The sequence below is a fragment of the Ammodytes marinus genome (assembly GCF_949987685.1).
Source record: "Ammodytes marinus genome assembly, chromosome: 16".
Classification (NCBI taxonomy): Eukaryota; Metazoa; Chordata; class Actinopteri; order Uranoscopiformes; family Ammodytidae; genus Ammodytes; species Ammodytes marinus.
The window spans coordinates 8894015-8918944 of NC_137220.1; the positions used below are offsets into that span (position 1 = coordinate 8894015).

The 24930-nt window shown below is 43.2% G+C and overlaps 2 protein-coding genes across 4 annotated transcripts; both read left to right on the forward strand.

The window, feature by feature from the left end:
- Positions 1 to 739: 739 nt before the first annotated feature.
- Positions 740 to 19319, forward strand: kank2 (KN motif and ankyrin repeat domains 2). 3 transcript variants are annotated; one of them, XM_080043179.1, is made up of 13 exons: positions 740 to 818; positions 7425 to 7511; positions 11762 to 11844; positions 12157 to 13527; positions 13992 to 14201; positions 14299 to 14407; positions 14943 to 15554; positions 15663 to 15750; positions 15937 to 16156; positions 16413 to 16555; positions 16883 to 17083; positions 17292 to 17390; positions 17842 to 19319. In XM_080043179.1, exons 3-13 carry the CDS (start codon positions 11808 to 11810, stop codon positions 17896 to 17898), a joined length of 3147 nt encoding a protein of 1048 aa, XP_079899305.1. In that variant the 5' UTR covers positions 740 to 818; positions 7425 to 7511; positions 11762 to 11807; the 3' UTR covers positions 17899 to 19319. The 3 variants fall into 3 exon arrangements, with proteins under 3 accessions (XP_079899305.1, XP_079899307.1, XP_079899306.1); XM_080043181.1 differs by having other exon boundaries at positions 12157 to 13512; XM_080043180.1 differs by having other exon boundaries at positions 748 to 818; positions 7425 to 7500.
- A 4795-nt stretch (positions 19320 to 24114) lies between these two features.
- Positions 24115 to 24750, forward strand: LOC307263497 (hemoglobin embryonic subunit alpha-like; the record flags this gene model as incomplete). The annotated part of the gene is made up of 3 exons (XM_080044645.1): positions 24115 to 24212; positions 24300 to 24507; positions 24613 to 24750. 3 exons carry the CDS (start codon positions 24115 to 24117, stop codon positions 24739 to 24741), a joined length of 435 nt encoding a protein of 144 aa, XP_079900771.1. The 3' UTR covers positions 24742 to 24750.
- Between the last annotated feature and the right edge of the window lie 180 nt (positions 24751 to 24930).

The window sequence follows — 24930 nt, forward strand, 5'->3', positions numbered from 1 at the left end:
ATGACAAGGAAATGGAAGATTACAATATCAGCCTTTGGGATTTAAAAATTGCCTCAAGTTACAGCAGGCCCTCGGTGGTAAAAATAGATACATATGAATGAAACACTTCTAAAATAAATAAATAAAATGAGAAGTTGTATGTAAACGTGAGCACACTTGAAAGATGCTTTAAAACCCTTGAAATCCTCAAGTGTCATGGGGATCTGGCAGCTCAGTCCACCGAGGATCTTTGTTGTCCATGGAGCCCCTTTCATAGGGGGGGTCATGCAAAGTAAGTACATTTACTCAAGCAGCCTACTGTATTTAATACAAGTTTGATGTAGGCCTACTTGTTATTGAATTTATATTGTGTCCTTTATGTTCCTACATAGGTCTGCAGTTAAATAGAAATAGTGTAGGACCAATTTGAATAACTTTAACCAACAACCATATCACTTCTTAGTTTAGTTCAGTTTGATTTGGATGGTGTTAAAGAGGAATAATTGTACCCTGATGTTTTGCTATTTCTCCTGAAGTAAAAGGTCGAAACACTTCTACCACTAGGCCTTTACCTTTTCCTTGTTTGGATTTTGAAGGGAACTTATTTCTTCCATTGACCCGATGGAGGCAAACGAAGGTCTGTTTCGAGATGACTAAAGATCCACAGCGAGTTGTTGAGAGGTCCAGTGTGAGCTCCCTGCTCTGCCTCGTGGCGACTGGCCCTTTAAGAGCAGCGGGAGGGGGGGGGCGCGGAGGAGCATCTTGGCTGCGGTGTTTTTGTCTCTCTGTCAGTGAGCGCTCCTGGGCCAAGGCGGCTGAAGGGATTTCCAGAAGGGCAGGTAAGAACAGCGAATAACTTATCACTCCTCTTTCTGAAATCTGTTTCTTTGTAGAACCTTGTCTTAACGCGCTTCGGACGAGGCGCCTTTTTATGAGTGTGACTTCTTTTGTGAAGCGTCGGTCCTGCCCATTCCCCCGGTCTTCTCTCTCCGAACTCACTGGTCCTTTATCCTCCGAAAAAAAGACACCACCGCTTCAGTTATACCCACAATAATACCTGCTGCTAGGACTTAAAATGTTTGATAATCCAACACTTGCATATATTTAGCTTTTTAGTGGACTGTTTAACTGAGTCGCTCCTCCAGTGCGTGCCTTTTTGTTCAGAGCATCACTGACTGGAGGCTATTCGCGCTGCACGGCGGCGAGAGGCGCCGTTAAGGAAAAATCTCTATAATAGCCTACCATCATAACAATAATATTCCTATATTATTTGAACGTTGATGTGTCAAACCGAAGTGTGAGTTTACAGTCGCCCTTTATTTCACCGGGTTTACTTATTATAATATAGAGAGCAATTGTGCCTGCGAGCGCTGTGCATTTTCTATACAGTGTCCCCGTCCAATTGATCGCGTACAGTCTGTATTGTTATCATCGCAGACGGCTCAGAGAGACGGGATCGTGCCACGCGGCCTCAACTTCGGACTTCATTGATTTAAAGCAAGAGTTTCAGTGTTGCGACTTTCTATTCTACTGTTTGTTTCATTGCCATTTCTCAACGAACCTTTTGTTTACTGTTTTCCCTTTATTATGACACCGCCCAACCCCCACTCATAATTCCTCATACGTGATCTATAATTTCTATTATTCCACCGTTTGGAATTATATATAGAAAATGAAACGCTCAGTGAAGAATGAAGACTCAGGGGAGAGGGTGGGTCCGTGCATTCTGCAAGTTTTCATTACTTCCAGATGTTCGTAAGATTTTCTTTTTGCCGCTTCTCGCCCTCAGAACTGCTCTTTTCCTCGCCTGTAGCTGGTCAGCGGTCAGAGAGGGGAGTTCATATGACTCTAGAGATGAGTCAGGGTTGATGGAGTTGTGTGTCAGCCGGGCAGGGGGAGGATAAACCAATCTAAAACTCTATTTAACCTATAGCCTACAACTTTAAAGCTATAGTGCGTAACTTTTTCATATAACTGAATGTCGGTTACATTCAAGACATTGTCAAACGAGTTGACACAAAGTTGATTTAGCCAATATCAGCTCCACAAAACTCTCTCCGTATTTCTCAGTATGAAAGCATTTAGAAACTGGTGTCGCCCCCCGACACTGGTGTGGGAGCTCAGAAAAGTCCTAAGAAGCGGCCAAAGAAATGTTTCAGTTGTTGATTCCACTTCTAAGCAAAACCTGGATGTACAGCAGAAGTATTCAAATCCATTCGCGATCACCGAAGGCTTTCCTGATGTAGATTCGCCGACACTATTATTATTACTTTGTCATTGGGGCGACAGGAGTTACGCACTATAGCTTTATAATTTTTTTGGTAATGCAAAAGCTATTAGGGGCGTTTGGTCTAACCTCATAGACCTACTTTATTTCACCTAATAAATAAATTAGCCACGTCTTATTACGCAAAATGCATAAATGGATGTTTCCTCCTTGAATATATCATTGTGTTGTGTTATAATAGAGGATTGCTTGTCTATCAATTAAGTTTATGCCACAGGATGTCTCGTGATCTGGGTTGTAGATTCATCAGTAAACACATCAGATGTTGTTCTGATGAAAGACATGCAGAACTTAGCAGGATGTGGGGGTGTATAGTCATCGGCCTGTTACACTGCATCATACAATACACCACTGTCCGTCCTGCTGTTGTGTAATGGGCTGCTGGCTGTATTAAATCACCTACCAGCGCAGCGAATAGTAGCCAAAGATTGTAGCAGCTGCATGGCGTTACATGGGCATCTTGGTGATTTGTGGCCCCAAGGTTTAGTTTAATATTGAGTTGACCAGTCCAATACTGATGTAAATTGGGTGAACAATATATTATAAACCTCTTGATGTGATGCACCTCAACTATGTCCTTACAAAGTGTAAAATAAAAAGAACATTATAAGGTTTGTTCCCCTCATAAACTCCCAACTCTGGGATAATAAAGTATACTTAGACTTTGACTTTTGAATATTTCCTTATTGTTTTTAGTGAGTGTAATAATAGTGAAAACCGACTCTTCCTCATTTTTGTGGGAACCCGGGTGAAAATAATCCGAGACCCCTGGGAGCGGCCCAGACTGTAATTTAGGAATCTCTTGTCACGTTTTATCGGCAGTTGGAGTTTCCTTCAACAGTTTTTTTTTTTTTTCAGAGCTGGAATGTGATTGTCTCATTACAGCATATGAACCCAGGGGTGCTGTGGTGGAATGCAGGGTTATAAACCCCATTTGCACACTGGGCCACACGCCGGGCATTTAAAGGGTTTTTAGCAGAGCTAATGAAATTACACCCTGAACCTGCATGAGACTGTCTGTCACTGACTAGGGTCTACTACTGATTACCAAGTCTGGACAGTTTTACTGTGCGATGAATTATCTCTTTTGTTTAAACAATACAAAGTGATTGTTTTCAACAGCCGGCAACAAGTAATCTATTATTTCTTTAAAAGGACTTTTTCAAGTTGTGTTGAGAGCAGCCTATGAAGAAAAATAATTTTTTTAATGATCGTTAAACCCAAAGTACTTAGTGGTCTTTCAGTTTGATTAGTTTATAAAGTAGAGATAAACACAGTATTGCAGACTTGGTATCAGCCTGATTTGGTCAAGATTCCTACTTAACTATATTGAATGGGACAACCAGTGCGTGATGTTTTCAGTGAACATATGCTCTAATCTGGCTTTTCAGGTATTCCGAGGACAGTAATTCATTATCTGCTTGAATAAATCTGACTTGATCTCTGTTAATACGTTAATTGCACAGAAGCAAGATGGGGACTTTTTTTTTCATGTCCAATAAAAAAACAAAAACACATTGGAATAGTCAGTGTTTTGGATGTTTTTCTGGCCCTGTTGTGTTGTCTTTACACCCACAGAGTCTTTTGATGAGCAGCTCTCATTAAATCAGGCAGTAATTGATGATATCCTAAAAGGGGGGAACCGCTTAAACTACGTCAGCGCTGCAAAAAGATGACTTCCTCTGTTTTTGCTGCGCGGCGCGCTCTGTACCACAACACATGCTGACCTGAGCTTTTAACCCCAACACTGCTGTGATGGGCTCTCCACCACCACCCGCCTTACTGCCGTCTGGACTTTGTCTCCCAGCCCCACACCCTCCCTTCCACAGACCCCACGGTTTCCTCTAAACAGTGCAGCGCTCTGGCTTCTCTGCTCGGCATCATTCTTAATCCCCACCTCCACAATTGCACAGGAATTTTCTCCCAAATGCCCCTTTTTTTGGGACTTTTTTTCCCCCCGACCGTTGCCGCTCCTTGCTGCTCGGCCCCACCCTTGCTAAGTTTCCTGTTGGAGGTCAGCACAATGACCAATAGCAGCCTTGGCGGGTGTTTACACTGCTCTTGTTCCAGGAGTAATGGGAGCTGGCCAGGCCCCGCCCCTTTGGCCGTCCCTGAGCCAGCAGCACCAGACTGACTGCTCAGCCCCTTGCCGTCTGCTCCTCCATAACACCACCACTCCTTAATGTAAAAAACAGGCTCAAAGGGCAGAGAGTCCCGGAGAGGACGTCCCACTGGGTTATGATTTCACTGTCCTGACTTTTAAAGCCCAAATTAGTCAAAAACCACATGTCCACCAGCAGCAGCACAAGAGCACACTGTATTGCCATGTTGATATGAGATCATCTGGCCTCCTTCCGCATGGTGACGGCTCCGTCTGTCAAACGGTGACGTAAACCGTTTCGGCCACATCATGCTTAGTGACAAATTGATGTTGTTGTTTCTTACTTTGGCATTCTCTAGCTGTCCAGGAAAGAGATTTGTTGTAATTCATTTCTGATTTAGTATTTCATCTGTGCTGCAGAGTGAGAACCAGGACAAAGAAATCTTTGTAGATGGATCCGCTGTCGTGTCCCTTGTTATGACATTTATGTCACATTTACAACCCTGCCAAATGTCTATCTTAAGGTCTCTGCGGCCTCATGGTCGGAGAAAAAAAACTTCCAAACAACAATCAGCTTTATGTAGTTAGACAGTCAATTGCAGCTTCTCGTATAGGGATTCTCTATTGTCGGTCTATTTTTAGGGGAGGAATGCACAAATGATGGTAATCTTCTAGGCGGAGCCGGTTAGGATTATGAGGGAAGGTCCTTTGAAAGTTTATATACTCATTGTGAGGATTTCTTTATGATGGTCTTCCAGTGTCACCAGCAGAAGCAGGCTAGCCTACGTTCACTCCTGGTCTTCTCATTCGAGAAGTTTCCATCTAAAACTCTTCAGCAACAGCATTTCTTCTTTCCCCCCCCCCCCCCCCCCCTCTTGCAGTTTTGCCTTTCTTTCCTCGGATTCCCACCCTTCTTCACATGCTGTGCTGCTCTATTCTGCTCTCTCTCTCTCCCTCCCTCTCACATATCCCTACTTTTTTCATTTACCCTCTCCTCCTTGTTACTCTTTCTCCTGGGCTAGGAGGAAGTGACTCGGTTGTTTCTGGACCCTAGGGGAATAGAGAGATGGAGCTCCCTTTCCTGTAACCCTTTCTCGATCAGACCTCAGACTGTTGCAACACACCGTCTTCTGTTTGGCCACATTTTATTCTTGGTGACAAAGGGTTAAATATAGTTTGGGATCCAGACACAAAAACAAAACAAACAAAAATAGGGCCATTGTTACCTGGGATATCCAGTGATTGTAGATATTAGCAGAACATCAATTATCCTTATCCCGGGTAGGACCATCATGTTATTCTTAATGGCAAAAAATTATCAACAGGTTTTTAACCCATCTGACAGCCTTACTATTTTGTGAGCAAACATGATGAGAAAAAGGTGCACTTTTATCATCCGTTGTCAAAATATTGCTACTTAACGGGCAGAAAATGAATCAGAATTGTTACATCATGAAGACAGACAAATTAAAAACAACTAAATCACTTGGCTTTCATATCATCTGTTGCCCTTAACTGAATAAATCAACTTAAAAGCTACAGCTGTGTTTGCTGAGCTGTGGGAGTCTTCAGGCCTCAGAGGGTGTTGCTGTGCTGGAGGATCTGTGTGTTTTCATCTGCGCCGTGTGGGAGTCCACTGGAGTCCAAGTTGTCTCCTGTAACGTTTGGTATTTGTCTTACAAAAGTATTTACCCTCTGCACCGACATAGAATTATAACTAAAACGCTCCACAAAGTTCACCGTCTTTAAGCTTATCCTTGGAGATTAGTCTTTTGGCATTGACGTATACATTTTCTAGGATAAGGCAGGGAAGCATTCATAATATTTTATTATCTTACACCATTAGCTTCACAGATAGACATTCATTTTGTTACTTCTGGCACTTCCAGATCTGGATATCAATCACTTGGTCCTACTACTTGTATTTCAAGTGTATTGTCAGTATGTGGGTCCATAACACCACTTCATCAAGTGTTTGTTTGTTTTGAGGCAAATTTACTTGCCACACACTCATACAAACACTGTTTCTGTACCTCTCTCTCTCTCTCACTCTCTCTCTCTCTCTGAGATGCCCCTCCTCGCTTTATATTAGAACCAGCTGTGGAACTAGGGGCTGAATGAATGGCTCTTTGTGATTTGGCTGACTTTCCAGTCCAAAAGGTCTGTTCTCCCCCCCACTACCCCTACAACCTCCCTGGTATTGGCATGACGACAATATGAAACAATGGCCTAAACAACGGCCAGTCTTGTTATGATATTTTGCAAAGGTCACCACCAATCAGTGTTCTTTAGTCTGTAAGACCCTCGGACAAAATGTCGACCAAACTTTTACACAGCAGCAGCCTGACTCTGAGCGCACGGAGCTAGATTGTGAGAATCAGCAGTCACAGTCATGCTGCTTATCTGCTGGACACACACGCAGTAGTAACAACGGCGCACAGTTCAACTCTGTGTTATCCATAGCGGGAAGGCATCACAAGGCTCCTTTAAATCTTTAAAATTGATCTGTGCAGATGACAGCCGTTCCCACAAAAACTGGAGGGCGTGTATGTGTACCAGTGGATTTGAGAGTGTGAGTCACAGAGGCAAGAAAACAGAACAGATTGCCCAATCACATGGCAGGGAGGCGCCCAGCCTTGAATTGATTAGAGAGCCTGAAATTGGAGAGAGGAATGGGGTGGGGGAAAGTGTTTCTAGAAAAAGTGGGAGAGGAGGACAGCAGCTATACACGGAGGTCAGAGAATGATTGGGATTTCATATTGTTCACATCCGGCGTGTCAGTCAAAACCACTGGAATGTTTTTGAATGTTTTTTTCTGGCTTTGCAACCTGTGTTTAAAGTCATGCGGGAGACACTCTAACCTGTCATGAGGGTGTGTTTATCTCTATGCCAACAGATCTACACATCTCAATATGACATCCCCTGATGACTACTTTGTCTTGATCTTTCTTTTATTTTCATTTGATTTACATTTTGATGGGTTACCACCACAAACTGCTACAATCAGAAGCTGTGACAGCCAAAGTTCCAAGTTTCCTCTACTCTCGTTTCCCACAGGTGCTGACTGTTAAGAGTGCAAGCAAAGGAAGGGAGAGCAAAGGAGCCTGGGGAGGAGAGAGCCCGTCCTTGCAGCGTAAGCAGCTGGTATGAAGCGGAAAATAAAATCCCTCTTTTCCTAATTCACAAACCATTCCCAAGCTTGAGCAGAATAGTAATCAGCAGAGGCAGTGGAAAAATCCATAAAGATCATCTCTGGGTGGCGGGACAGCGGTATTTTTGACTAAGCAATACTGAGGTGACGTCTAATCCTTTGCAATGGCAATAACCATGAGGTGACTCAGTAAATGGAAGCAATGAGTTTGAAAAACTTGGGGAGAACTGACCTCGAAATGAAGCCTGGCATCTTAAATTACTTTTCTGGGTGGTCTCAATCCCCAGATGAACCAAAGACACAAGAATCTATACACACACGCTGTAAATCAAATCCACTTTTTAATCCTCCAGACACTAGCATGCAAGAGTTTAGTTGTAAATGAATAAACCTGAAGCCTGCTTGTATATACAACATGTTGTACTGGTCACTGCGAGAAGTCAAAGAAGCTTAAAGTGTAATGCAGTAATTAGCCCCTTTTACACAGCCAGTGAAAGCCGGGAATATGCCGGCCTTTCGGCCCTCCCCCCAGCTGTGTAAATGTGACAGTTGCGGAACGAGGGAAGAAAGGTGCGAGTGATCGTTCCGGGAATTTTACTACCTCGGGGGGTAGTAAGATTCCCGACACGATCAGTTCCGCCTCTCTGTTTAAATGCTCCAGCTTGTTGTTGCGGAACAGGGGGGCGTTTGACGTTCCATAGTCTACGTTCTAAACATGCGACCATGTTAGCAGTTGAAGGACGTGTGTTTAACATTAACCACGGCGGCCTGATGTCCCGTAAAAATCACCAAATAAAAGGAACGGTGTATAATCTAGCTGATCATAAAGTCCGTTGCTCAATCCAAACCCCCGCGCTTCATTTTGCAGAGTGTATGAGTCTATTTCTGCCCAGGAGAAGTTGTACAATGGAAAGCTAGGCTAGGCTAAGTAAGGGATAAAGTATAGCGAACGGGTCACTTGCTAGAAATAAAGACCGACAAGCTGCGCGTCGGGCTCTTGTTCAGTTTGAAGGTCGACCTAGTAACGGGGGAATAGTCTGCTCGCCCCGCTAGACTGTCTGCTTCAGCTGACTGAAGGCTCCGGCTCAGCTGTTAGCCACAGAGCTACTGTTTTGCTAACACATTCCGCCGCCACTATTATTATCCTAAGTCTGAGCGTATATCCACACTTTATTTCTGTCTACAGTAACGTGACTTCACACACTGTGTGTATGTCTGATTGGCAGATCGCTGCCCTCACAAAGAGACTCGCTCACAACCAACCTGTCACACACACACATACACACACACACACACACACACACACAGAGGTGAAGCGGTCGGATTGATTTAGTCAGTTTGGTTAACTGTCCCAGTGATGTTGCACTCAGCGCGTAGCGAGATCAACTGGCACATCGTGGGGACAGTAAAATACGGCCCTCTTACTGCAAGCTCCAGCACTTCTGCTCTCAATTCACCGGCCATTGTTGTTGTTGTAAAGCAGCTGACCGGCGCGGCGCTAAATGTTTACGTCACACCTGACGCTGTTTACAAGCACCTCTTTCGTTCCGGAGGCTGTGTAAAAGGGGCTACTGATGCGCCAGCAGGCCGGCGTTGCTTGGTTCTGTGTAAATAACACAGAAGCAAGCAAAGCCGGCATATTGGAGTGATGTTGTTCCGTCAATATGCCGCAATCTCTGTGTAAAAGGGGCTATGGTCATGACATCTTACAGGACATACCACAGACGTGTAATTTGTGCTGGATGACCTGCATCTTACCCCTTGAGGGTTGTCTTAATCTTAATAGCAGGGAAAGGAGGGAGTCGACCAGGCGATGTTGATTTCCGATAGTATGGAATGCAGCTAGCTGTATGGGGAGGTAGTGGGGTCTAACAGGGGGGAAGGCATTTGTCCTGGATGAGGCTGGCCCGGGGAAAGTCGACTGAAGAATGGTAGTGTGGGGTTGGGAAAGGGCGCACACTGGTTTCTGTTCAGATGTCAACTCAAAGGAACTCTGTTTGAGAGCCGAGAGAGAGCAGGAAGGTTGACCACTCCAACCTTCCCCCACCACCCCCCCACACACACACACATAACACACGCTCAGAGGGAACACACATGCACACACACACACACATGCCAACACATCTGAAACACCCAATGAGCCGCTGTTGGAGAAGCAGATGTGGAGGCCCGGTGGCGTGGGCGTTTTTGAGGGGGTGACGTGGGAGGAATGGCACCCAGAGAAGCAATAAGGACAAAGGCATATGAAGCAGAGAATAATGTGTGAGTCTGTGTGTGTGTGTGTGTGTGTGTGTGTGTGTGTGTGTGTGTGTGTGTGTGTGTGTGTGTGTGTGTGTGTGTGTGTGTGTGTGTGTGTGTGAAGATATGGTCTGGAGTGTAGAAAAACCAACCATTTAAAGAGGAGTCAAGTGGACAGTGTCAGCCGCGATTCGTCTGCTGGGCTTGGATGTTTGGAAGCTACACTGCACTTTCTAATTATATCTCATCAACTGTCCCCTGTCGGCGCTGTCCTCCACCCTCCTGTACACGTACTCTTCTTCTCACACCCAGTTTTCTTCTCACACATACAGTACATACACATGCTGGCTTTCTCCCAACCACTCCCTGTCTCTCATGTAGTACATGTAGTCCGACCTAGATCGCACTGCACAACATGCAGCACATAATTAATGCAACACTTTCATTCCATACTGGGAAAAAAAACAGACACAAACTGTTTGGTATTTGTCAAGTCCCTGCATCTTCCTTTTATTTACAAATCTAATCTAAGGAAGTCAATTGATATCTTGGACTTCTGATACATTCCTGAACTGTAGGCTAAAATGTACATCGTTGGCTTAGTTTCAGTGGACTATCATTTTATCAGTGTGCTCTAGTGTTCTTATCACAATGTTATGAGGAGTACATTTATTTATGTCCACGTTAAAACAAGTCTGTATGTGTGAATGCATACTGTACGTGCAGTATTTTCATGCCTCACAGTGTGTGGCTATCCTTGTATGACAGGGTGATGAAGGGGCACAGATAAGGGGAATCGCACCAAGACATTAAACTGACTACGGGACTTCAAAAATACCAATTCAGTTAGTCAGTCTTTCCGAGTGTCCTACTTTTCACAAACGAGCAAGCACCAACCTAGGGTCACGAGATAGCCAGAGAGAGGGAGAGAGCGCTCGACTTAGAGTAGGGAGACTCAGCTTGGCTGAAGAAACAGAAAACCAGCTTTAAATCGAAATGATGACCTAAAAAAACACCGGGGAGATTTGCAGTCAGTCCAAACTTTCTCATCTTGGTCCTTTAAAGTAATATAACAAGCTTCAACTGGCTAACACTGTGGATGGCTTAAACATTACATCCCCAGTTCCCACAAAGGGATGACCTAGAAAGTTAATCTTTTATCCAAGCTGAAACAAACTAAGATACGGTGGCGGTGTGGGCGCTCTGTTTTGTTGCTGACACTGTGTTGCTCTCTGTGGCAGGAAATAAACACAATATTTTAGTTTAGAGGAAGTCAAAATGCAATATCTCCGGTATGAAAAAATGCGTGGAAGTTCTCAGAATTACGCTGTGCTTTGCTTTCTGTGTTGAAGTAATGAGCAAGTGAATGTGAAGGGATTGAGAGAGATAGTCAGTGACCAGTGGAAACCTCCTGATAGTCAGCTGATGTAGAGAGGGGGGGAAAGCACCAGAAGAAAAAAAAACATTAAAAAAATAGGACAAATAAAAAAAGGAACTGAAGGGGGAAGATGTGGAGTGAGTGAGGGAGAGAAAAAGGAGAGAGTGTCTATAAACACTCAAAGGAGAGGCGAAGTTAGCGTGCACCAATGATTCCTAATAAGGTTGTAACTGGCAGTCTTAAACCTCTGTCATGGAATTAGCTGCCAGGAAACTTTTCCCCCTGTAACTTCTCTCCTCTGAATTCTAAGAACAGAAAGAAATACACAATCGACCGTGACACACTATGCTCCGAAAAATGAACAGATAAAATTAGAAAAAGGGCGGCAGAAGGGGGAAGTAGTGAAAGAAACCATTGCTGACCATCACACAACAAGAACAATGCGGTCAAATCATAAATAATTCAATTGTGGGCTGTGAAGCATACGTGTTGGAGTACTCACATCTATTTACTAAATGCATGATATATATATATACACTGATATTGTCAACCTAACCCCTGTCTTGTTATTACTGAAAAACATGCAGCTTTTGTTCATTTCTAAATTCAGCTCTTGTCTCTCCACAGGTGAGAGTACGTGGGTGACTGTCTGAATTGCCGCCACAGGCTCATTATGGCTCAGGTGCTGCATATGGACCCCGGGTTCCCAGGTGCAGATTCTGTTTACTTTTACTTATCTATACTCAAAATAATGTTGTCCTTTTAAGATAGTTAACTATTTCTGTTAGATTTAAACTCTTGGAGAGCTTCAAAGTCATTTTAACAGTTGTACTATCCAGAGACTTTACAAGGTCAGGTTACAGTTACTGTGCGATTACACTTTGAGCCTAATTTGGTGATTTAGTTTCAGAGTACACACAGGAATAAACAGTAGCCTAGAGTTAATACCATTTTCTAAAGTCTGAGCCCAAGATTAGACGCAGATTTCCGTTTGTTTAAAGTTGATTTCCTTCCCGCCTCAGGGAAACTCAACCCGCCCGCTCCCCCTTCCCTGCACGGCAAAGACCAGGAGGCGCCCTACTCAGTGGAGACCCCCTACGGCTACCGTCTGGATCTGGACTTCCTCAAATATGTTAATGACATAGAGAAGGGGAACACTATCAAGAAGGTATCGAGAAGGCCCCGCTATGGCTCCCTGCCCAGGGGCTATGGCTACACGGGCTCCTGGTGGACCTCCACAGAGTCTCTGTGCTCCAACACCAGCATGGACAGTCGGCACTCCTCCTTCTCCTACTGCGCCCCGGGCTTCCACACGTCTCAGAGGCCCAGCTTCAGCACCGCCCGCGTGGAGAAGACCCTGTTGGACGCACGCAGGAAGCTGGAGGAGGAGAAAGAAGGCCGCCGATTCTCCAACCTGGGCAGCATGCACAGCAGCGTGGCGGGCTCCAACACCTCTATCAGCAGCGCACACAGCTTCAACAGAGCCCACGGGGGAGGTGGCTCCTTCACCCCGCTGAGCTCAGGCCTGTCCACGCCGGTCACCCCGACACCGGCCCACCTGCAGCATGTCAGGGAGCAGATGGCCGCGGCCCTCAGGAAGATCAAGGAGCTGGAGGAGCAGGTGAAGACCATCCCTGTGCTGCAGGTCAAGATGTCCGTGCTGCAGGAGGAGAAAAGGCAGCTGAGCGTCCAGCTGAAGAGCCAGAAGTTCTTGGGCCACACTCTGGGCTTCAGCAGAGGTCGTCCCAGGGGGGAGCTCTACATCGACATCCCTGAAGAGGAGGCCAGCGCCGGAGCTAACGGCAGCAGCAGCAACAAGCAAGCAGGGCCACTGTCTCCCACCACACCCGAAGGCTCCAAGCAAGACTCAGGGTGTGAGATCGAAGACACAGTGATCGTGGGCGGAGCACGACCAGACGCAAAGAGGGAAGTGCGCACCGTTGGAGTGGGCCCAGAGCTCTCGAGGGGAAGTCATCATGTGGGAGTCGGGGTTCGGGAAGAGGATTTGGGGCTTCTTCCAGAGACACAGGCTCTCAGGAATCAAGTGGGTCAGCTGGAGGGCCAGCTAAAGAGGACGATGGAGGAGCTGCAGACGGCGCAGCAGCAGGTTGCAGCAGTCCACAAAGGCCCGCAGGCAGAGCATCCAGTCATGGCGACCAGCATGGGCTGGCAGGAGCCACAAGGCTGCAGCCTGCACACACTGGTCAGCTTCACACAGATGCCCCAACAGAGGGAACAGAGAACTGTGGGAATCCAGGTGTACACACTGGAGCAGCCTACTGTGGTGGAGGTGGGCACTCTGCTCAGAGCAGAGACCTGCAGCTCGCCCTCCCCTCAACTAGCCGCTGGAATCGTGGAGGGACAACACAGAGCTGAAGGTCTGAGTTCAGCTGGTAGTGTATAACCAAGGATGCAGAATTATGAATGTAGTACCTTCTCTGTCTTATGCAAGAGACATTTTTGAGCATATAATATTACATATGTGTTAACTGTCTCAGAGAGGTCTTAAGTTTGTTATATTGTTGGTCACTTGCATGATAATTGCATGATAATGTGAATGCAAAAACATTAAACATAAGAAATATGTCCCAAGACTTATTGAACTACAGCACTACTAATTGTAGCCTGAAACATACTACATAGCTGAATCAAAACCCCTCTCACTCTAAAATAAAGGTTATAAGCCAGTATTTATTGTATTACCATGTACTGGATTGCATTAGATGGAGCAATGATAACTAATTAACTGACCACTCAGGGTATATGAACTTCTGTTAACAACCTGGCATGACAAATGTTGGATTACTGTATGTAGTTTACAATAATTGATTAGAAAAGTCTTCTCTCTGTCTCACAGATGCTCCAGTTGAGTTGCCGATTGCAGTCTGCTCCAAGCAGGTGCGCGATGTTCTAAAGAGCGAGTTATCCACTTCGGTACCTGTTACTAATTCTGTCATCACAGTGGGCACGTCTGCTAATCAGATTAGTCTGTTGCATTCTAAAGAAGCAGAGACACACCTGCATACATCCACAGAGGCTGTCCAGCCACAAGAAGACCCTAAGACGGGTAACGGGATGCTTTAAAACACCCTTGACCAATATTCTAATTTGTTTTAACCACATCATGTTCTTACTGTATGTATGGTCTCTGGTATATTTTCCAGCCTCATCTCCACAGTCCTCTCTGAGGTCAATCATGAAGCGGAAAGCAGAAGGTGAACCAGGTTCTCCCTCTACAAAGAAAAACCTGCAGTTCATTGGAGTCAATGGAGGGTAAGTGTCAGTCATTGCAGAGTCAGCCCACCAGGCAGTCCACAGCACTTTCATCCACAGAGCGCTGTGGCAATGTCCCTTTCCTGGTATGAGTCTGTCCTAGACAAGCGTATACCAAATACGCATTAGATAAGCATTGGATTTAATATTCTCAAAATAAAGCCTTTAAAGTATTGAATTTCCTTACAAAGGTCTTACATTTGTTTGATTGCCCTTTCTAGGATAAAATAAATACTCAACGTCAGAAACTTGTTTTCCACGTAAGGCCATGGTGAGGGGTCGTTATGTGACGATTAAGTACCTTTTGATTTTCTTACGAAGAGTATACACACACTTCACAAAGCTATTATAATGTGAATGTGAGTTTATAATGCATTATAAATGTATTTAAAAGTCTCACATTTAACTTGGAGATTCCTGGGGTACCCATATTGTCAGAGGTAAAAATGCATCTGTATTCCTAGCTTATGTGCAGGGATAAAATATGTCTGAGTGTATAATAATTGAATAAGTGAAATGTGTTCCTGTATTGCAGCTATGAGTCCACATCGTCAGATGATAGCAGCAGCGAGAGCTCAGATGAGGGGAGTGACTCCAGCGAATATCATGAAGCCAGAGAAAAACTAGCGGAATCAACGATCCAAAACCAGCAAATAACCCACAGCCAGGCTCCCCAGCCTCCAGAAAGCAACAGTGTACCTCAACAGGCCGCCGTCACACTACCAGCCGTCATTCCAGACTCACAGCAGAGTCCAAACCAACCGTCTGCAACGACGGGCATCACACTGCCACCCAAACCCCCACGGACACCAGCCATGGACACTGTAGTGCGAGAATGTGCCTCACAGCCACCAGCCTCCGACTCCACCCTTACTCCTCCAGCTCCAGCAAACGATTCTGCCTCTAAGGAGACTGTCAACCAGTCAACAGAACAGCACACCGTCACCCAGGAGATCACCTCCGCATCCACCAGCACTGAATCCACTCCTGAACAAAGCTCCATAAAGTCCTCAGTTAACTATTCTTCGCCACTGTGTGTCACTAAAACCACTGAGATTGCAGAGCAGCAATACGCCGTCCAGTCAGAAACAATCATCGTCCAATTAGAGTCAACGCCAGCCGCAGATGACGCTGCCAAACAAGTCAGGTAATAATCTCAGCTGGTTATCAGACAGACTGATGTCTTTGGAATGGTACTATGAAGCATGTGTATGATCATCATCAGTGACTGATGTTGTCTCCTTGTCTGTCTCAGCCTGGAACTCAGTGACAGCCTGATGGCAGCTCTCCATGCCCTGCAGAAAGCCCTGGGTGAACCCAATGCCTTCTGCCAACAAGGACCAGTAGGTGTTCATTTAATTCACTTCATTTACCCAGCATAATCCACTCAGTTTCCAGGAGTGAGTGAGTGAGTGAGTGAGTGAGTGAGTGAGTGAGTGAGTGAGTGAGTGAGTGAGTGAGTGAGTGAGTGAGTGTGTGTGAATGTAACGTATGTGTCTCTAAAACATCCTCATTGTGTCTGATCTCAGAGGGCAGCCTACACCAGCGTGCTGCAGGAGTGGCTGCGTGTGTCCTGTCACAAAGCAGCAGACACGGCTGTGGTCCAGGCCTTCATGAACGCCTTCGCCTCCATCTCGCCGCAGCTGCTGGAGTTTGTGATCAACATGGCGGACGGCAATGGGAACACCGCGCTCCACTACACCGTCTCCCACTCTAACTTCCCTGTGGTGAAACTGCTGCTGGACACCGGTGAGCTGTGTGTATGGCAGGGGGATTTCAGGATATGGGCCCTAAATGTCCATATCCATAAGTAAAGATATAAGTAAAGCTTTCAAACTCACATATGTAAAAGTTAAACTCCTTTTTTTGCCATTGAACCAGATGGATAAGTATTTTCCTGGATTCAGTCATAAGGGTTTGAGTGTCTCCATGATGTCATACTTCCCTGTCATTGTCTGTGCTGCTGTTGTCACCTGCCACACTGATTGCCCTATATACCTGACAGGCCTGTGTAACGCTGACAAGCAGAACAAGGCGGGCTACACGGCCATCATGCTGACCGCTCTGGCTGCCTTCCACTCTGACAGTGACCTTCAAGCCGTCCTGCAGCTGCTGCGCACAGGGGACGTTAACGCCAAAGCCAGCCAGGTGCGCCCTCTATTGCTCATTTGCTTTTACTGCACCTACACACAGCCAACCCCATGTACAGTATGAATTGGACTTAATCACTTATGTGAATCAGAATCAGTGTTATTGTCACTTCCCAAATAAACTCTACATAGAAGCAAAATAGACAAATACATGTTAAAATGTCATGAAAAGGAGCAGGATTAAATCATAAAAGAGCAGTATTTGGTGTCAGAGTTTATTACTGCCTCACTCCGCCAAATGTAAACAAATGTTGTCTGGACTACAGCCATTCAAATCTCATTAGATTTGTATGTTTGACTAGTTATTCTTATGCTTGTTTTGTAGGCCGGTCAGACGGCGCTGATGCTAGCGGTCAGCCATGGTCGAGGGGACATGGTGCGGGCGCTGCTCTCCTGTGGAGCTCAGGTCAACATCCGCGACGACGACGGCTCCACAGCGCTCATGTGTGCCTGCGAACACGGCCACGTGGACATTGTGCGTCAGCTGCTGTCTGTGCCAGGCTGTGATGCCACTCTCACTGATAATGTAAGCATATATATTGCCTCTTTCTTTCTTTCTTTCTTTCTTTCTTTCTTTCTTTCTTTCTTTCTTTCTTTCTTTCTTTCTTTCTTTCTTTCTTTCTTTCTTTCTTTCTTTCTTTCTTTCTTTCTTTCTTTCTTTCTTTCTCTGTCTCTCTCTTGTGTTGCTCTAACCCATCTCACCATCTCCCGTCATCCTTTAATTTTTCTCGCAGGATGGCAGCACTGCTTTGTCCATTGCCCTGGAGGCCAGCCAGAACGACATTGCCGTGCTTCTGTATGCTCAGCTCAACTTTGCAAAGCCTCCTTCTCCGGTGAGTAAGACTTTGATACACTGCTAATACGCTCACTGGCAGTAATACATTCTGGCATATGTAGGGTATCACTTACTGAAGAAGAGGAAGATGATGCAGATTAAAGGTACAGGAAATAAAGAACATCAGCTCAAGCAAAGCTCCTGGATAAAGACTTAACATCACAACTTTAATGATTACCTCGTCAGATACAAGCATTGACAAACCTGAACTTCAGATTTTCCTTGAAAGCCTGAGCTGTGTTTTTTTTAAAGCTTTATGACAGCTGTGAGTTTGTGAGTTTAACTGTCCAGTACAAGTGCCTTGTTTTGCTTTTAAACCAAGATTTTAGTTTTTACTATAGCTCATATACAATAAAGACTTTATCTTGTATATGCTGTTTTCTTGGTCCCAATTTGTGGTTTTCCAACAATAAAACCTTTTTTATAATTTTTTGTATACCTTTTTCTAGGTTTCTCCGAAGTCTCCTCTCTTGGGCTCCTCTCCTCCTGCTGGTGACTCAAAATAAAGCCTTCTCCTTGTGCAGGTGACAGCAACTCTACAGCCAATCCACATCAACTACTCATATTAGTTCATTGTTAATATGAGTAGTTGTTGTTTCTTTCCATCTGTTTGTGCTTTTGCTTCCAGCCTCAATAATTGAAGTTCATTATAATTTATAGATCATTACAAAACCAGAGCTATCCATTACTTATCATACACGGTGGTAGAAAACATGGATTTCTTGTGTGGTACAATCTGAAAAACTGAACATCTAGTGGCTGTGTAGACATCTTTCCAGTCTTGCAATGATCTGGGTGATTTTAGTGGCACTTATAAGTCAAAAATGTTCACTGAATAATGTTATCCAATTCATTTTTATACACTTCTTGTTTTATTCCACATGAATCTTGTATTAGTTGCTAAATGGAGCAATGTGTTTTCATTGTAATGTGTACAATAGCGCTTACACAGTAGCATCATAATGTGTGTGTGACCACCACAGTCGTCTTTGAATAACAAAAGCCACCCCTCTCATGGATAAGTGTCCTTGCATCAACTAGTGCATTGGTGCTACACAATTATAATACAAAAAACTCCACTTCAATAGTATATCAAGATTTATACACAAGCTTTATTTACTCTAGAGTATTTTTGATATTGTTTTTTTTTTTGTAATTCAGACTTAAGTCAAGACCTCGACGGATTTTTTCATTTTCCAGACAGTGGTTAACTTAATACACCTTTTTAACCTGAGAACAAGAATTTATTTTATGTGTCGACCACATTTCCCAAAACAAACCCAAAGATGTATCTCTCCTTTCAGCTCTGTGACACTGTATAGTGTGGTGATAATATAAACACAATCTTGAGATTAGAGTGAGGGAAGAAAGATTTCAATTATTCTGAAGGCTATGGTACTAGGGTCATTGTATTTTTATACTAGAAGGTAATTTTGGATGGTTGTAAGGAAAGATAAGAGTGTAACTGTGTTTGCAATATTTTGTGCTTATAAGATTTAGAAGACTTTGTTAGGAAAAGACTGAAAGCAGCGGTGAAGCCGTGCTGGTAAGATTTGTCAGGGAACCAGTAAGTAACTGATTTGGGTGTTGGGAAGATGTGAATATCAAAATAATATATGTCAAAATAAACTGGTAGTTATTATGCCTAAAATCAATTACCTTGAACTAAAGTGCATAACCTATTGATGTCAAAATTTATATTACTTTTTAAAGATTGTTTCCACAGTTTTCATATTCACTTTTGAACAATTGAATTTTTATAAACTTTCAATTTTTTTAATTTAAGTATCTATCTTTTTATACATTTTGAATTTTCAAGCTCACACCTACTTTATGTAACCGCACAGTTCTTTAGTTTGTTTTATGAAGGTTTATGTAAAGTTATATATTGTGTTTCTCAATTAATTAATAAATGTGGACCACTGTTGCTTTCTCATTTATTCACTTTTACTCTCGTCATGTAATAAGGGGTAAAAACATTTTGTGCCAGCCAATGTGCTACCTCATTGCAAGTTCTAATAAAGTCATGTCACTCCTGATGAAAATGGATCTCTTAAGGGGAAAATGTAGATTAAAAGATCCTTTTGCACATTTAAAAAAAAATGTACATGCTCGAAGTGAACAAATCCTTCTTGTAATTGTTGCACTTAAAGAAATGTCCACTAGGTGGTGCTCCGAATCAAATAGTTGGGGAAATTCTTCCCTCTGCATCACATCCCTGGCGTAAAACAGCACTGAATACTAATTTAATGGCTCACCAGCATTACCATAAAGCCCCAAACCTCATTGTTTTTCTAGGTTAATCAAAACTCACTGTTATTATCCGATAATACAACAAAAATATGAATTCGGTTTACAGAGGGTTAAGATAAGAAAATGAACGCGAACGTCAGTTACTTCACAATGTGGTATTAATATAATATTGAAGACATATTGTAATTGAAAACTTACACACACCAACAACAACAAATACTTAAATCATAGACTAAAAACTTAAACATAAAATCCCTTTTTTGAGAATAACTGTAAGGTTATCAGCTAGGTAATGTTGTATGTATACTGAAGTTCTGCCTGCAAGACTAGGATGCTGTAGTGCAAATGTAATACATATTTATTCCTCTATGTAAAGGTAGCCTTACATTACCAATGCAAATGCCCTACAGGATGATCCTTGTAGTTTACATACACACACATACTGATAGTACACTCTTGTGCATGCTTTGAAACAGCAGCAGCACTAAAACCTACTCGTCAAAATCATTAGTTATACTTGAGATAGTAGAGCTGATGGATCATGTCACGGAAAGCAGCAAAAGGGGGTTTCCACAAAATACTGAGTCATTCAGCAGTGGTCTGTGCCAGCATCAGTGTCGCTTCAATGGGCACCATCTTAAATGGAGCCTGGTCCAGTGCCTTTAATAAGCATGGAAAAATCTCACTGTGAAATTGTAGCTGGACACTGAGAGATGGTTGAGGCATAGCTTTTTAACGAGTTCATGTCTGGAAATATTAAAACGTGTGAATACAGGGAAGGTAGACTGCCTGTCTACCTTAATTCCTGATACAAACCATCTGGATAGGTTAACATTTCCAACTTGAAATACCAACCCCTTGCTGTCTGTCTAACAGCTCTGTAATGGTGCTGATGGTGTTGCTGTTTCTACCACGCCTCCATAATGATGTTCAGGCTAGATTGATGGACAAGCACTGCATACAAAGCCCTTTTCTCTAGCAATTGAAAAGGTGCCACCTTCAAATATTAGAAACTCAGGCCCATCTGGTCTAAAGGGTTTTATACATTGTCTAGATCAACCTTCAGAACCAGGCGAGAAGCAAGAGGCCTCAGCTACCGATCACGACTCAACAATTGCTCAACCGGTTGATATATCTATACCCACCAGTTACGGCTTGCAGTGATCGAGGATGCAACCAAGCCTACCTGGAGCTGTTTTGAGCCTTCAGGCGGCTCCTGCAAGAAAGTAAGTATCCCTGCAGGTGCCATCCTGAATTAAAGCTTTAGTTCTAGATGAAGTCTGTTGGTAAATCTAGAACCATCCTGAAACCATCACTACAATTGAGATTAGTTTGCGTTTCCACGTAGCATTGTGTCCGGCAGCATTTTAGATTTTAAATTAAGAGAACAAAGCAGAGATGTTACAATTTTTCAAAAGTGCGGAGCCGAGTTTGGACAATTTGAAATGTTGCAAAATTGAAAAAAAAAGAAAAAAAATGTACATGCTTTGCAGAAAGGCAATGACGTGCTGCAGTTTAAAAGTCGTCACTTGTCACAATCTCACAGAAAACATTTGTCAAAGCAACAGCTGCTTGTGTTTGGGAGGAGTTGGTAAGATAACTCTATCAATCAATCTGCCCCACAACAGTGCAGCTGTGAACTATGTTTAAGACAGTGCATAGTCTTACTGGACACCTACCAGCCAATCATGAATAAGCATGAAAATGTTCTTTCTACAGGTGCATCTTGAAAAATTTAATTATCAATGAATAGTGCAATTTTTTCCGTCATTAAATTAAAAAAGTGAAACTTGGATATATTCTAGATTCATTACACAGAAAGTGAAATTGATCTAGAATAACCATACTTTTCAGAGGTTCTATTGGGTGTATTGTGAATAATTTTTTGATCGGTTTTATATAATATATTTTGAGATATCGGATTTTTTTATTCCATGCGCTGTAGCTATGTTGTCACCATCAAAATTGATACAAAAGAAAGAACTGATATATTTCACTTTGCGTAATGAATCAGTCATACATGAAAGTGTAACTTTTTGAATTAACTTTTGCATGATTCATTTTTAGATGCACCTATATTGTAGCATATATGGGCCCACTCACTTCAGCTTTGACTGTCAAGCAGGCACACCACCTCAGTGATTCGAACTTTGTTATGTGACTGTGTGTCTCAGAGAATTTGATGATACATCACTTTTCTTACAATTAAAAAGTTCCCTTTAGCTCTGAACTCTATGGCCTTGACTATCTCAACATAGTGACTCTGCTCATTTTGTCATATGTTGAGCCCTGGTTATTTAAGCCAGCAGCTAATACCTTTTCTCTAGAAGTCAGCTGAACTACACACTGATAAAATGTCTTATCTCTTTGTTGTTTTGAGTGGATCCACCCGTACAAACACTGTGTTGTGGTGTAGATAAGCCTAAGAAACACCATGTATTTGGCAGGAAACATAGAAAATGACTTTAGCCATGATGTTGGAAGGTTTCTGACTGATAAGTCTATTCATATTACTTGATTTCAGAGCCTAGATTTTAAATCTGTTTGAATCAGACCTGTTTTGTCTCAGCATGTTTTAACATTCAGAAAAAAGGAAGGCCCAGTGTTAGATGCTACAGTGAAATCATAGCTTTGAAAAATATCCATGACTTCACACTGGAAGAAGTTTAAATACATCACAGCCCTAGGCAGAAATCTAGATGTGTTAACAAAGCTACTTAGATAAAGTTGTTCCAACTGCTGAGTTAATTTCAGGAACTAAAAAGTTCCAATTTGTTATTAACAGGTCAAAATTAAGCCAACATTGGTATTTATATAACATTTGTTTAAAATTATAAAAACAAAAAAATATTAGATGAATAGCCCTGCGCAATGCACATGCCTTCCTAGCGGTCAGGATGAAAGAAAAAGGGGACATACAAATGTGAAATACAATTTAAAACTAATTATTTTACTTTAATGGCAACAAATGATTTTTGTTTGCAGTTTCAGTATTTAACTACACAAACAAATGGCAAATTAAGTCATTTAACTTGAAATACCTTAATCTAGCCGACTAATTCCATGTGCACTACACCCTAACACTAAGGGTGTATTCACACATGCCGTGTTTAGTTCGGTTGAAACGAACTCAGATGCACTTCTGCCTTCGGTGCGCATCTTTCAGGCAGGTGTGAATACAGCAATCGCACTCGGGGGCGGACCAAACAAACGGACCGAGACCCAGCTGAAGAGGTAGTCTCGGTGCGTTTCCAAACGCACTCTGCTGCAGTTCGTTTGTGGTGTGAATTTGTCCGAACTCGATCCGACCCAAATGCAGGACGCACTGTGCCTTTTCTTTCTTTTCTTTCTTAATAAATTGCAGTCAGCTTCACATTATGGGAAAGTGTTGTTGTCGCCATTGTTAGGACGATAAGTTGTGGTTTGACCGGGAGCCCAGAACAATATATTACATTTGATCGAGAGGACACGTAAAAATGCTGTATGTGTTCAGCGATCAGATGAAGGAGAGGGGAGCGTCTCTCGCACAGTGCCAACAGGTTCACGCTGCGCAAGAAGTGTGTTTTTATTTTGCTTCCCATGTACGGGACCGTCAATACTATCCCCGTGTCAGTTTGGAGCTGAACTGCGCCGACCCAGCTGATACACAGTTTAATCAGCTGAGTGTCAGCTTGAGCCTATTCTTCTCGCGAGCCGCGCGTCCAGCACCAAAAATACAGTAAAAATTACGTTTCATATCGTAGGCTACAAGCCACATAACGTGGCATTGACATAGGGCTACATATTATAACCATATGAAACAACAATAATTTGATGTTTTTCCTCTTTATTTATAGGTTAGATGTAGGTATTTTTTATTATTTTTAACCCCATATTATATCAATGGTATATTTCGCAGTTTTAACTTCGTGCTTCCTGCTTCTCTCCACCCCAGAATGTCTGTCCAATGAATGAATGACCTCAGATCACGTGTGGTTTTGCTTCGTAATGCTGGTTCACTTGCAAAAGGGGCAATATGAAAGTGGACCACACCAAACAAAAAGAATCAAAACTCAATTTGGTCTGGACCAAAGCAAGTGAACTAGCGGACTTTCCCAGTGTGAATACACCCTAAGACCTTTAGTCTGACAAAGCAGACAGTAGATACTAGAATAAAACCTTTTTTTTTATTTCATTTTTAGAATAAACGACCTTGTGCTTTTGCCTGCACACATAACATTACATTTGAAAAATGGGCTATTTTAAACACATTGTTCTCGTGTTTTTTCTTTAATCATTACTAACCGGAATGATTCGAGGTCTCATTCCACAGTAAGATTTTTTATTATTTTTTTCACCTCAACGAACACCGTCGCTTGAGCCGCCTCCTATCTTTTTGGAGGTGGTTCCGGGCGTGCTCATGCTCTGTGCTATGAATAAAACACAGTTTGGGTCCTTCACTGCAGTCAATAGTCAATCCAACGGACAAGATGACCACTCTCTCTGCAAAGGACAAGAACACAGTCAGAGCCTTCTGGGCTAAAGTGGCTGGAGCTGAGGAGGTCATCGGCAGCGATGTTCTGGCCAGGTAAATATGAGCAAAAACTGACTAGTGTAACTCGGAGCAAGATTGTTGATTATTTTACTCAATCAAATTTTTTGTTCTTTTACCCAGGATGCTGGTCGTGTACCCGCAGACCAAGACTTACTTCTCCCACTGGAAGGACATGAGCCCCAACTCCTCCATGGCGAAGAAGCAGGGAGCTACTGTGATGTCTGCAGTTTCAGACGCTGTTACCAAAATCGACGATCTGAAAGGAGGTCTTATGACCCTCAGTGAGCTGCATGCCTTCACTCTGCGTGTGGACCCTTCTAACTTCAAGGTGCAGAGCCACAGGGATTAAAAGATTATAGCCTGCAATTTATGTCAAGTGTTCGTTAAATTTATGTTACAAACATATGTAACGTCTTTATGATTCTTTTCACAGATCATTTCCCACAACATCCTGGTGGTCTTGGCCATCATGTACCCCGATGCCTTCACTCCTGAGGTGCACGTGGCCATGGACAAGTTCCTGGCTGCTGTGGGTCTGGCCCTGGCTGAGAAATACCGATAAACAGCAGCAGAAGATGACGGAGAGCAGCACAAGCTTACGATGCAAAATGAAGAAATAAATGCATGGATGCAAAAAACAAAGCAATGTTTTGTGTGGTTCGTTTGTTTTAATTTGTTTCATGTATGAGAGAAGATCAAGTTAAAAACTGAAGCCCAAAGAAGAATTTCCCACAACATTACAGTTGCAACG

Bases quoted from the DNA above. Each gene is read 5' to 3' on its own strand.
- kank2 (XM_080043179.1), top strand. From the start codon at position 11,808: ATGGCTCAGGTGCTGCATATGGACCCCGGGTTCCCAG. The intron at 14,202-14,298 runs GTAACGGGATGC...TATATTTTCCAG, and splicing joins ACAAGAAGACCCTAAGACGG to CCTCATCTCCACAGTCCTCT. The intron at 14,408-14,942 runs GTAAGTGTCAGT...CCTGTATTGCAG, and splicing joins TTCATTGGAGTCAATGGAGG to CTATGAGTCCACATCGTCAG.